This window comes from Microcebus murinus, chromosome 11 (assembly GCF_040939455.1).
Source record: "Microcebus murinus isolate Inina chromosome 11, M.murinus_Inina_mat1.0, whole genome shotgun sequence".
NCBI lineage: Eukaryota > Metazoa > Chordata > Mammalia > Primates > Cheirogaleidae > Microcebus > Microcebus murinus.
The window spans coordinates 32,790,469-32,804,337 of record NC_134114.1 but is presented as its reverse complement, the minus strand read 5'-3'; the positions used below and the strand labels follow the sequence as shown (position 1 = coordinate 32,804,337).

The window sequence follows — 13,869 nt, the reverse complement described above, 5'->3', positions numbered from 1 at the left end:
TTATAGTATTTCAAACTATTTAATTATTGTTATATCTGTTATGATGATCTGTGATCAGTGATCTTTGATGTTACTACTGCAAGTGTTTTGAGGCCCCATGAACCACACCCGTAAACACAGTGAAGGTAATCAATAAATGCTATGTGTGCTGACTGCTCCACTGACTAGCCACTCCCCCCTTTCTCTTTCCTCCAACCTCCTCATTCCCCAAGACACCATGATATTGAAATTGGGCCAATTAGTAACCCTACCATGGCTTCTAAGTGTTCAAGTAAAAGGAAAAATTGCATATCTCTCACTTTAAATCAAAAGTTAGAAATGATTAATTAAGCCTATGACAAAGGCATGTTGAATGACAAGACAGACTGAAAGCTCGGCCTCCTGAGCCAGTGAGCCAAGTTGTGAATGCAAAGGAAAAGTTCTTGAATTAAAGGTGCTATTCCAGTGAACACATGAATAAGAAAGCAAAACAGCCTTATTGTTGATATGGAGAAAGTGCTAGTGGTGTGCAGAGAAGATCAAACCACCCACAACATTCCCTCAAGCCAGAGCCTAATCCAGAGCAAGGCCCTAACTCTCTTCAATTCTATGAAGGTTGAGAGAGGTGAGGAAGCTGCAGAAAGAAAGTATAAAGACAGCTGAGGTTGGTTCAAGAGGTTCAAGGAAAGAAGCTGTCTCTAGAACATAAAAGTGCAAGGTGAAGCAGCAAGTGCTGATGTAGAAGCTGCAGCAAGTTATCCACATGATCTAGCTAAGATGATTGCTCAACTTGGCTACACCAAACAAGTGACTTTCAATGTAGACAAAACAACGCTCTATTGAGGCCGGGCGCTGTGGCTCACGCCTGTAATCCTAGCTCTTGGGAGGCCGAGGCGGGCGGATTGCTCAAGGTCAGGAGTTCAAAACCAGCCTGAGCGAGACCCCGTCTCTACTATAAATAGAAAGAAATTAATTGGCCAACTGATATATATATATATATAAAAAATTAGCCGGGCATGGTGGCGCATGCCTGTAGTCCCAGCTACCTGGGAGGCTGAGGCAGAAGGATCACTCGAGCCCACGAGTTTGAGGTTGCTGTGAGCTAGGCTGACGCCACGGCACTCACTCTAGCCCGGGCAACAAAGCGAGACTCTGTCTCAAAAAAAAAAAAAAAAAAAAAAAAACAACGCTCTATTGGAAGATAATGCCATCTAGGACTTCTATAACTAGAGAAAAGTCAATGTCTGGCTTCAAAGCTTCAAAGGACAGGCTGATTCCTCTTGTTGGGGGCTAATGCAGCTGATAACTTTAAGTTGAAGCCAATACTCATTTACCATTATGAAAATCCTAGAGGTCCTTAAGAATTATGCTAAATGTATGCTGCCTGTGTTCTAGAAATGGAACAACAAAGCCTAGATGACAAGCACATCTATCTACAGCAGGGTTTACTCAATATTTTAAGCACACTATTGATACCTACTGCTCAGAGTCTTTTCAAAATATTACTGGCTTGGTAATATTATAACTGCTCAATAAAACATTATAATGGGCCGGGCGCTGTGGCTCACGCCTGTAATCCTAGCTCTTGGGAGGCCGAGGCGGGCGGATTGCTCAAGGTCAGGAGTTCAAAACCAGCCTGAGCAAGAGCGAGACCCCGTCTCTACTATAAATAGAAAGAAATTAATTGGCCAACTGATATATATATAAAAAATTAGCCGGGCATGGTGGCGCATGCCTGTAGTCCCAGCTACTCGGGAGGCTGAGGCAGAAGGATCACTCAAGCCCAGGAGATTGAGGTTGCTGTGAGCTAGGCTAACGCCACGGCACTCACTCTAGCCTGGGCAACAAAGTGAGACTCTGTCTCAAAAAAAAAAAAAAAAAAAAAAACATTATAATGTACCTAGTCACCCAAGAGCTCTGATAGAGATTTATAAAAAGATTAATATTGTTTTTGTGTCTGCAAATACAACATCCATTCTGCAGCCCATGGATCAAGGAGTAATTTTGACTTTCAATCTTATTTAAGAAATACATTTTGTAGGGTTATGGCTGCCATAGATAGTGATTCCTCTGATGGATCTGGCCAAAGTAAATTGAAAGCCTTCTGGAAAGCATTCACCATTCAAGATACCATTAATAACATTCATGACTCATAGGAAATGGTCAAAATTTCAACCTTAACAGGAATCTGGAAGAAGCTGATTCCAACCCTCAAGGATGACTTTGAGAAGTACAAGACTTCAGACTTCAGTAGATGAAGTAACTGCAGATACAGAATAAATAGCCAGAGATCTATAATTAGAAGTGGAGCCTGAACAAATGACTGAATTGCTGCAATCTCCTGACAAAACTTGAATAGATGAGAAGTTGCTTCTTAGGGATGAACAAAGAAAGTAGTTTCTAGAGATGGACTCTACTCCTAGTGAAGATGCTGCGAACATTGTTGAAATGACAACAAAGAATTTAGAATATATTACATAAACTACATTGATAAAGCAGCAACAGAGTTTGAGAGGACTGACTTTAAAAGAAGTTCTACTGTTAAGTAAAATGCTATCACAGCATCACATACAACAGAGAAATCTTTCGTGAAAGGAAGAGTCAATTGATGCCGCAAGCTTCACTGTTGTCTTATTTTAAGAAATTGCCACAGCCACCCTAATCTTCAAAAACCACCACCCTGACCAGTCAGCAGCCACCAATATCAAATCAAGGTTAAGACCCTCAACCAGCAAAAATATTATGACTTGCTGAAGGCTCAGATGATCATTAGCATTTTTAGCAATAATGTATTTTAAATTAAGATATGTACTTTTTTTAGATATGTTATTGCACACTAAAGAGACCACAGTATAGCATAAACATAACTTTTATATACATTAGGAAACCAAAAAATTTGTGTGACTGGCTTTTTTGCAGTATTAGCTTTACTGTAGTCATCTGAAACTGATCTGCAATATTTCCAAGGTATGTCTGTACATATGCTCTTTCTGAATTCACTAAGTCATTGATCACATCTACAAGTATCTTGCCACTAATTACTAGTACAGTACAGTAATTGATTTAAGTTAAAAGATCATGAAAGTTTAGTTTGCTTTATGTGCTAAACTGTTCCTCCAATGGGCATATGGTTTGGGCATATGGTTCTATAATTTATGACAACTATGTAAGTTAACTAAGTTCCTTAATCTCATATCATTTTGATGGGAAGGACAAAGATGTACAACACAGTGTACTTTAACCCTATATTCTGTTGTCGAATCCAAAAGCACAGGACCTGAAAAGCACATTTTAAAATTTCCTAAGTGGTCTGTGTTGTTCTATTTTCAAGAGGATAAGAGTTACTAGGTAGGCTGGGCACGGTGGCTCACGCCTGTAATCCTAGCACTCTGGGAGGCTGAGGCGGGCGGATTGCTCGAGGTCAGGAGTTCAAAACCAGCCTGAGCAAGAGCGAGACCCCGTCTCTACTATAAATAGAAAGAAATTAATTGGGCAACTAATATATATATAGAAAAAATTAGCCGGGCATGGTGGCGCATGCCTGTAGTCCCAGCTACTCGGGAGGCTGAGGCAGGAGGATTGTTTGAGCCCAGGAGTATGAGGTTGCTGTGAGCTAGGCTGACGCCACGGCACTCACTCTAGCCTGGGCAACAAAGTGAGACCCTGTCTCAAAAAAAAAAAAAAAAAAAGAGTTACTAGGTAATGTCTTGGATAAAAGAGACAACTGCTCACGCCTATAATCCTAGCACTCTGGGAGGCTGAGGCAGGTGGATCGCTCCAAGTCAGAAGTTCGAGACCAGCCTGAGCAAGAGCGAGATCCCATCTCTACTATAAACAGAAAGAAATTATCTGGACAACTAAAAATATATATAGAGAAAAAAATTAGCTGGGTATGGTGGCACATGCCTATAGTCCCAGCTACTCGGGAGGCTGAGGCAACAGGATCACTTGAGCCCAGGAGTTTGAGGTTGCTGCGAGCTAGGCTGACGCCACAGCACTCTAGCCCAGGAAACAGAGCCAGACCATCTCAAAAAAAAAAAAAACTGCTGCTACTTTCATATTCCTAGGAAATAATATGAAAACTACTGATAATCTGTTGGAGTAGAGGAAACCACTATCAAAGTTTGCTAGTTACCCACAAATGTTTATTTACTGTGCTGCTAGGATAGCAATCCTTTTGCAAAATTAATCCAGTTCCCAAAAAAACATTCACCCAAATACCATTAAAATAAATGAATATTGATTTTCTAAGAACCAAAATTATAACTATAGGCAGTTTCCAATTATAACACAGGTACAGTTATCTCTTGGTATTTGTGGGGTACTGGTTCTAGGACCCCAAGTATACTAAAATCCACACACTCAAGTCCCACAGCTGGCCCTGCAAAACTGTACACACACGAAGTCGACCTTCTGTATGTGCAGGTTTCACATCCTGGAAATATTGTTTTTTTGTTCTATGTTTGCTTGGGAAAAAAAAAATCCATGTGTAAGTGGATTCATGCAGTTCAAACCTGTTGTTCAAGGGTCAACTATATATACATGTTTGAATTAAGAAGGCATTTTCCAGGAAGATTTCATAAACGTGTATTAGTTACCCAAACAAGTACTTTAAAGCCTTTTAAATCCATACCGAGCCTTAAGTACAAGATTCTCTACTGTTTATATTTATTCAGTCCCATAGTATTTTTTTTTTTTTTTTTTTTTGAGACAGAGTCTCATTCTGTTGCCCGGGCTAGAGTGCCATAGCAACAGCCTATCTCACAGTAACCTCAAACTCCTGGGCTCAAGCGATCCTTCTGTCTCAGCCTCCCGAATAGCTGGGATTACAGTCATGAGCCACCATGCCCGGCTTTATTTTTCTATATATATTCTTAGTTGGCCAATTAATTTATTTCTATTTTTACTAGAGACGGTGTCTCACTCTTGCTCAGGCTGGTTTTGAACTCCTGACCTTGAGCGATCCGCCCACCTTGGCCTCCAAAAGTGCTAGGATTACAGGTGTGAGCCACCGCTCCCGGCCAGTCCCATAGTATTAGCAGCAAAAGTCTAGATAGTGAGGGATAACATTATCTGAATCCATCTGGTTCCTCAATTTTAAAAAGTATATAAGCAAATGACTGGACAAGGGAGGAATCTATTTTAAAAAAATTCACCAGAAAGTCTCCAAATTCCAGCATCAAAGAGAAAGATTCTGAACATTGCAGGATATCTATGCTGTATTTACTGTATTAACAGTCTAAACAGCCTTTCACCACCACATGTAACAAGGACTTGGGAACAAATACCCAGAAGCCTGATACGTAGCACACTATAGTAACTGCTCTCTCTATACCCTCGTTATAGTGGATTTAGAGACTACCCAAGATTCAAGTCATTAGTGGTAGCTGCTGGCTCCAGTGCACGAGACATAGCAAAGAATGCTTGGAGAGCAGGAGCAAAGTCAGGGACACTCTGACATGGATAAAACCAGGCATAGGGGATACAGATTTATGAAGGCCAGAGGCCCTGAGGTAGACTTCCTGGGACAGCTTCCTTATGCCTCGATGGCTCCCAGGAAAAATATAAAGATGTTACCCTTATGAACTCCCTGGCTGTCCACCAGTTCTGACACACTTGCTGTTGAAGAGGTGGAAAGAGATGGACATATATTGCCTACCTATCTACTGAGCCAAAGCAGGTAACTGTGTATAAAAAAAGTATAAACCCGTCAGGAATTGCTTATAAAAGTACTTAATCTATGCAATGTGTTAACACGAGAAATGTAAAAATAGGAACAGTAAAGTCTTTCACTATAATTAGGATTTAATAATTTATGATCTTTAAATAAATCACAAATTTTGTTTTATGTATTTCTTGGAAAAATATAAACATTGGTAAGGCACAAGGATGACAATTACTTTCAAAGCTGATACTGATTTGCATTTGAAGCATTAATATTTCAACAAAGTAATACCATAAAAACAATGTACATTTAGCCTTAGAAAATACAGAAGATGCCTTCTCGGATACTATTAAAAAAAAAAAAGATTTAGATATTCAGACTTGAAGTGAATGTGGAAAAAATATACTTTTAACATAAAGTATTTGTGAATTACCTGTATGTTTTCGAAGATGCTCTTTAAAATGGCCAAAATGATCAAACTGTTTCTCACAGTACTGACATATGTGAATTTTTTTCCCAGTTCTTTGCTTCTTACTGACTCCACCTTCTTCAAGGTGGTAACAATTTAGGTGCTGTTTCCATGCGCTCTCCCGAAGATACCTTTTATTGCATATTTCACACTTGAAACTCTCAGTGGAGTGTGATTTCATGTGTTCCTTAAAATGGTAAAACAATTTAAATGAACGGTTACATTTCTCACAATGGAACAAGTCCTTCACATGTGACAGCTGAAGTTCCACAATTTCAATACCTTCTACCTGTTTGCTTGTGGGGTCAGCTGCACAGCCATCTTCTTCTTTAATCTGCCCTTTTCTGTCACCTTGACGGTACTTGCTGGTAATATCTGCCAACAGTGCTAGAGCGGAATCATCAGAGGAACCTGTGCTCTGTATGTATTTAATAGACTGCTTGGCAGAAGCCACTTCCTCTAACGTTTCAATGCCCTCATCTTCCACTTCGATTGTGCCTTCGGCAATCTCCACCTCAATTTCAACAGGTTCTGATTCTGCAGATGGCAACGACTCAGTTATCACATTTGAAGTTTCTGCAATCTTCCTCTTTTTGGCCTCACTTTTTCCTGTGGTATTTTCCTCTACTGGAGCTGAGTTTTCTTTGTTCCTGAAATACATAACATATGGATTTAAAAAAATCTACAAGCTCAAAATCCTAGCAGGCTTTTTTGAAGAAACTGCTGATAAAATTTATATAAATGGGCAGAAAACAAGATTAGAGGTCTTATACTACCTGATTTCAAGACTTACTATAAAGCCACAATAATTAAGACAATCATATTGGTGATACCACAGACATGAAGATTAATGGAACAAAGTCCAGAAATAGACCTATACTTATACAGTCAACTGATTTTTTAATTATTTTTTTTCTAAAGACAGGGTCTCACTTTGTCACCCACGCTGGAATGCAGTCGTGTGACCATAAGCTCACTGCAGCCTCAAACTCCTGGGCTCTGGTGATCCTTCTGCCTTAGGGACAATAGGCACACATTGCCACAGCCAGCTAATTTTGTATTTTTTTGGAGAGACAGGGTCTCATTATGTTGCCAAAGCTGGTTTTGAACTCCTGGCCTCAAGTAATCCTCCCGCCTTAGCCTTCCAAAGTGCTGGGATTACAGGCAGGAGCAACTGCACTGGGACTCCAATGATTTTTTGAAAAAAGTTTCCAAGTAATTCAATGAAAAAAAGATAACCTTGGGCCGGGCAAGGTGGCTCAAGCCTGTAATCCTAGCACTCTGGAAGGCCAAGGCAGGAGGATCACTCAAGGTCAGGAGTTTGAAACCAGCCTGAGCAAGAGCGAGACCCGTCTCTACTATAAATAGAAAGAAAATTGGCCAACTAATATATATGGAAAAAATGAGCCGGGCATGGTGGCGCATGCCTGTAGTCCCAGCTACTCGGGAGGCTGAGGCAGCAGGATTGCTTGAGCCCAGGAGTTTGAGGTTGCTGTGAGCTAGGCTGCTCACAGCTAGGTTGTTGTGACCATGGCACTCACTCTAGCCTGGGCAACAAAGCGAGACACTGTCTCAAAAAAAAAAAATATATATATATATATAGGCTGAGGCAGGAGGATTGCTTGAGCCCAGGAGTTGGAGGTTACTGTAAGCTAAGATGACGCCAAGGCACTCTAGCCCAGGCAACAGACTGAGACTCTGTCTCAAAAAAAAAAAAAAAAAAAGATAATCTATTAACAGTGATGCTAGAACAAACGGTACCTGTATGGAAAAAATAAGCCTCAACCATTACCTTACATCATACACAAAAAAATTAACTACAAATGAATCATGGATGTAAATATAAGAACTAAAACTATTACATATCTAGAAAAAAACAGGAGAAGATCTTAGTGACACTGGTTAAAAATTTCTTAACTAGCATACAAAAAGCAGAAACCGTAACAGCAAAAATAAAACTGACTTAATTAAAATAAAAAAACTTCTGCCTTTTGAAATACAGTTAATAGAAAAGCAAGCCACACCCAGGAGAAAATATCTACAAACATGTATCTGTCAAAGGTCTTATATTCAGAGTAAAGAGTCCCACAATTAATAATAGATGACAACTATTAGGAGTCAGTTTCCCATGAGTCTCTTGAGTTTCTGCACATCTTGTAAACAGAAAACTTTTGTTTCAGACTTTTCAAGGATGTTTGCAGTATAGTATAGTAGAGGGTAGATTTGTTTAGGTCAGGTTTATTTACTGTCCAATATAATAAAGATAATGTCTCTCTATGGGGCAAAAGCTAGGCAGGTTTGCTTGTAGCCCATTATGAAAGATTTGGGTTTCCTAAGCTAGAGATGCTTCAGCTGTGATATAAATTAATCATGAATACAGCAGTCACTTAGGCCATTCTATGTCAGCCCCGTGGGACTTGAAAGGAAGGGAAAACTGGCACAAATATAAAATTTGTATTGTGTGCTATGCAGAGTAATAAAGGTCTTTCCTTCTGACTCAGAAGTCTTATATCTTCCACCAGTATCCATGACTATGTAGCAGGATAACTTTGTTGGCTTGCAAGTAGGGTAAATTTCAGATCATTCATAGTTTTTGCCAATTTTTGGCACTGAGAATAGGATGCTAAAAAAAGATAAAGCTGTCTGGAAGAGAAAGGATAAGGGATAACTGAGCAATTAATAGGATTTCAGGAAAGTCCCAATGGAACTAGTGGTGGATATGTTGAATAAATTGTATGGTCAATAGGGCAATGAATGGTCCATTACTTTTCTTGTCTATTGTTATGGGTTTTATTGTGTCTCTCAGAAACCCCCCAAGAAAAAATATGCTGAAGTCTTGGCCCCTAATACCTGTGAATGTGACTTTATTTGGAAGTAAGTCTTTGCATATACAATTGACTTAAGATAAGGTCATTAAGATGGGCTTTAATGCAATTTACAACTGATATTTCTATGAGGAGGAGGAAATTCACAGACAGGAGAAAGCCTTATAAAGACAGAGGGAAGATGGAGGCAGAGATTGGAATTCTGGTACCATAGGCAAGAGATTCCTGGACCTGCCAGAAGCTAGAAGTGGCAAGAAGAATCCTTCCCTAGAGTCTATGGAATGACTATGGCCCTAAGAACATTTTGATTTCAGACTTCTAGACCCCAAAATTGAGAGACAATACATTTCTGTAATTTTTATGCCTCTCAGTTGGTGGCACTTCGTTCTGTATGGTAGCCTTAGGAAACAAAAACATCTATCAATGAAGAAAATCTGGGAAGGTAGTTACAGGATGAGTATTGGGGCAGCAAGCTCAAGGACAGCTACTAGAAACGTGCCCTGGATACTGTGAACTCTGCTGTGGGGGAGAAGATGTCCCTGTTAATCTTATATAGCCACAAGTCTGCCCCATGGTAACAACTATACTAAGATTCACTGGGGATAGCAAGGGGGCAGAGAATAGAAGGTTCCACTCCTTTACAGACAAGTTACAATGACATACACCTACACTTAGTGTGAAAGGAGGGAAATTTGCAATTGCTATGGACAGAAACCAGGTGAGTCATTAGAACTCTGGGCCTGCACCTTGGAGTAGCGTGCAATGCTATCGCGTTCGGAGGCCAAGGTGGGAGGATTGCTTGAGGCCAGGAGCTCCAGACCAGGCTGGGGAACAGACCCTGTCTCTACAAAGAAACAAAATAACTGGGTGTGGTGGTGTACTCCTGTAGGCCCGTAGTCATACTACTTGGGAGGCTGAGGTGGGAAGGATCTCTTAAGCCCTGAAGTTCAAGATTACAGTGAGCTATAATCACACCACTGTACTCCAGGCTGGGCAACAGAGCATGACCCTGTCTTTTTTTTTTTTTTTTTTTGAGACAGGGTCTCACTTTGTTGCCCAGGATAGAGTGAGTGCCATGGTATCAGCCTAGCTCACAGCAATCTCAAACTCCTGGGCCCAAGCAATCCTACTGCCTTAGCCTCCCGAGTAGCTGGGACTACAGGCATGTGCCACCATGCCCAGCTAATTTTTTCTATGTATATTAGTTGGCCAATTAATTTCTTTCTATTTATAGTAGAGACGGGGTCTCACTCTTGCTCAAGCTGGTTTCAAACTCCTGACCTTGAGCAATCCACCCACCTCGGCCTCCCAGAGTGCTAGGATTACAGGCATGAGCCACCACACCCAGCCTGACCCTGTCTTTTTAACAACAAAAGAACTTTGGCTGGTCCACATGGGAGATGAAGGAGCAACATAATGCTTGTCAAGAAAGAATGGCAACACCTGGGCCACCTTAGGGCCCAGTCCCTCCTGCAGTCTATCATGCCCATCCTTGATCCATTTAGAGATGACAGTAAAAGGTCTGAAGAATTTTTTGCAGTGGGTCCTGTCTGCTATAAGGGTGCATTGGCTCTCTTGGAGAGATGTCCTTGAGACAAACTCCTATGGGAAATCACAGGTGAGGCACTGACTAATAAGAGTCTTCCTGTCTGATTGGGTTTACAGTGCTGATAAGGATAAGTCACTAGAGAATGAGAAAAGGACTCCAAGTAATACAATTTCTTGTGGTAAGCCTGCTGAAAAGCCCCCCCCCTCTATGTTAAAACCAGGCAAAAGCATGACAATATCTAGAATTAAGCAAGTATCCAGAATTAAGGTGTACTCTTAGTTACCACTATATAAGTCAAACCTAAGTCAAGTCAAAAGCATAAACCTCATAGCCCCAATTGGAAAGAAATGGGGCGGGGGGCTATTAAATCAAGGATTCGCCAAAGCCGAAATAGATGGTTGTCAGTATTGATAACCTTATGCTAACTGAGGTTTCTGAGTAGGCTGAAAATACTGGAGGTTTAGTTGAGCCACATGCAGATTCCTTCCGTGCTGCTTGAAACCAATAGTAAATGTACTCTGCTTACTGGCACAGAGTCACTTTTCTCCCTCCACATCTCCTCCTCCTCTACCCTCCGCTTTCCCTTCTACCTTGACTTCCATTGCTTGAAGGAGAAAAATAATTATGAGGGGAGCCAAATTATCCCTGTTCCCAAGGAGCATTGCAGGTAATACATACTTATCCAATTATCCTGGGGAAAACTCCGTAAGGGGAGGGACTAAAACTTTCATGGCTCTGTCAAATTCAGGTGTCCAACTCACCATCCTACCTGGTTCCATGGGAAGCAGCAGCACTTGCATTCAACTGATGGAGTCTGGGTTCATAGCAGAAAGGGAGGCTATTATGACTTTGGGGGGGGCTGATACTATGTACACTGTTGTTGCTTTGATATCTGAATGTACAACAGGAGGAAGTACATTCACACTTCCTCATCCCTTAAGTACCAGAAAGAATCACCCTAACTGGGAAGAGCTACATGTGGAGAAGAGCTAGAAGGACAGTGGAACAAAGTCCTCTGACATTTGCTACTAGTAGTAGAATCAAGATTTAGTACAGAGTATCTCTGTCATCTGATGTCTGTAAGTTTATATTACATTGACAATGTCCTGTTGATTGTCAAGCCAGAAGGCTGTCTCAAAGGACTTCACTGCACTATTACCACACCTTTACCTGCAAGGGTTGCTGATAAACCCAAACAAAATTCAGGGGTCTACTCACCAAGTAAAGTTTTTTTGGTCTATACAGGTAGATTCAAAACATTCCATCCATCCAGCAGTCAAAGAAAAAAACATTTCTTCATGTACCCTCTTCCTACCAAAAATGAGGCCCAGCATCTTTCAGACTTTTTGGGTACCAGTTATGTGCCTCACTTAGGCATTTTGTTTTTCCTTTTGTACCAACTAATCTGCAAATCAACATCCTTTAACCAAAAGGCTGTGTAGGAAGTTGTCCATCGAACTGTAGCATGTTCTCTACCACTGAGGCCTAATGACCCCTTTGACATTAATGTCTCTCAGACTGATGCTTTTGCAGATTAGTGCTTCTGGCAAAGGGAGGCAGCCTCCACCCTTTTGGTGGGGGGATTGGACTTATTGACCTCTGACACAGCTAAATGGTACACCACCTTTGAAAAGAATGAATTAGGCCGGGCGCAGTGGCTCACACCTGTAATCCTAGCACTCTGGGAGGCTGAGGTCAGGCTCGAAGGTCAGGTCAGGAGTTTGAAACCAGCCTGAGCAAGAGCAAAACCCCGTCTCTACTATAAATAGAAAGAAATTAATTGGCCAACTAATATATATATATATGTATATATATATATATATATATATATACAAAAAAAAAAAAAATTAGCCAGGCATGGTGGTGCATGCCTGTAGTCCCAGCTACTCGGGAGGCTGAGGCAGGAGGATTGCTTGAGCCCAGGAGTTTGAGGTTGCTGTGAGCTAGGTTGACGCCACAGCACTCACTCTAGCCTAGGCAACAAAGCGAGACTCAAAAAAGAAACAATTAGCTTTCTGTTGAGCTCTTGCTGAAACTGATGACTGACCCATGGAGGACTAGAGGTTCTCCAGTCTGATATTCCCAATTGGATATGAGTCAACTCAACCTTTGTGACTAAAAGGTGAGAAGTGCCCAGTAAGTGTCACTTGTCAAACAGATACGGTATATTTAAGACAGCAGCTGGCCTCTTGGTTTTATATCATGAAAAAGTGGCACCTCCCTCATTCTGTTGCCCAAAACAAAATCACTAGATTAATTGAGCCTTTATTTCACTGATGGTTTGGCTAAGCTGAAATTTGATGGTGTTCACCAGGCTGCTGTAGGTGCTCAACCTTGGCACCAACAATGAAAATCAAAAGCAGGCACGGGGCCGGGCGCTGTGGCTCACGCCTGTAATCCTAGCTCTTGGGAGGCCGAGGCGGGCGGATTGCTCGAGGTCAGGAGTTCAAAACCAGCCTGAGCAAGAGCGAGACCCCGTCTCTACTATAAATAGAAAGAAATTAATTGGCCAACTGATATATATATAAAAAATTAGCCGGGCATGGTGGCGCATGCCTGTAGTCCCAGCTACCCGGGAGGCTGAGGCAGAAGGATCACTTGAGCCCAGGAGTTTGAGGTTGCTGTGAGCTAGGCTGACGCCACAGCACTCACTCTAGCCTGGGCAACAAAGCGAGACTCTGTCTCAAAAAAAAAAGCAGGCACGGCCACTCTGCTCCATGGGCAAAACTTGAGGCTGTCCTCATAGCTCTGGCCAACATTCCCCAAGATTCTTTTTTGAGCCCAGGAGTTTGAAGTTGCAGTAAGTTATGATGATGTCATTATACTCTAGCCAGGGCAACAGAGTGAGACTCTGTCTCAAGAAAAAAGAAAAGAAAAAAGCATAGGCTCTCAGATATGCTTGGGTTTGAATCCTAGTTCTACCACTTATTAACTGTGTGATTTTTGTGCAAGATATTTAATCTTGCTGCCTCAGTTTCTTCATCAATACAAGGGAGATAATAAAAAGTCTTCTTTAGAGGACTGTTATGAAGTTTAAGCTAAGATATGCAAAGTCTTGTTCTATTTAGAGCAGTTAGTAACAGCTCTAAAAATGTAAGCTATTATTTTTATTCTCCATAATATTATTTTCCTTTACCCTTGTGAAGTTTTTGAGCAATTTCACTTTGTATTTGCAACTACACATGAAAATATGCTAGAAAGGAAACCATGTTCAAATGTAAGGTGCCCTTGCTGGGCTAGGTGGTGGGTGCTTGTAGTACTAGCTACTTGGTAGGCTACGGTGGGAGGATTGCTTGAGCCCTGGAATTAGAGGCTGCAGTGAGCTATAATAGCGCCTGTGAATAGCTGCTGCACTCCAGCCTGGGCAACATAGTGACACCCT

The 13,869-nt window shown here is 41.3% G+C and overlaps 1 protein-coding gene across 9 annotated transcripts in view; it reads right to left on the bottom strand.

Annotated features, from left to right (window-relative positions):
- The window catches only part of ZNF131 (zinc finger protein 131), a 45,163-nt gene that overhangs the window by 7,831 nt on the left and 23,463 nt on the right, over window positions 1-13,869 (bottom strand). For 5 of the 9 annotated variants that reach the window (XM_012758214.3, XM_012758213.3, XM_012758212.2 and 2 more), the window contains one exon: window positions 6,078-6,763. In XM_012758214.3, coding sequence (XP_012613668.2) covers window positions 6,078-6,763 — 686 coding nt within the window. The remainder of the gene's footprint in view (window positions 1-6,077; window positions 6,764-13,869) is intronic. The other 4 variants (XM_076007999.1, XM_020290203.2, XM_012758216.3 and 1 more) reach the window with 2 other exon arrangements.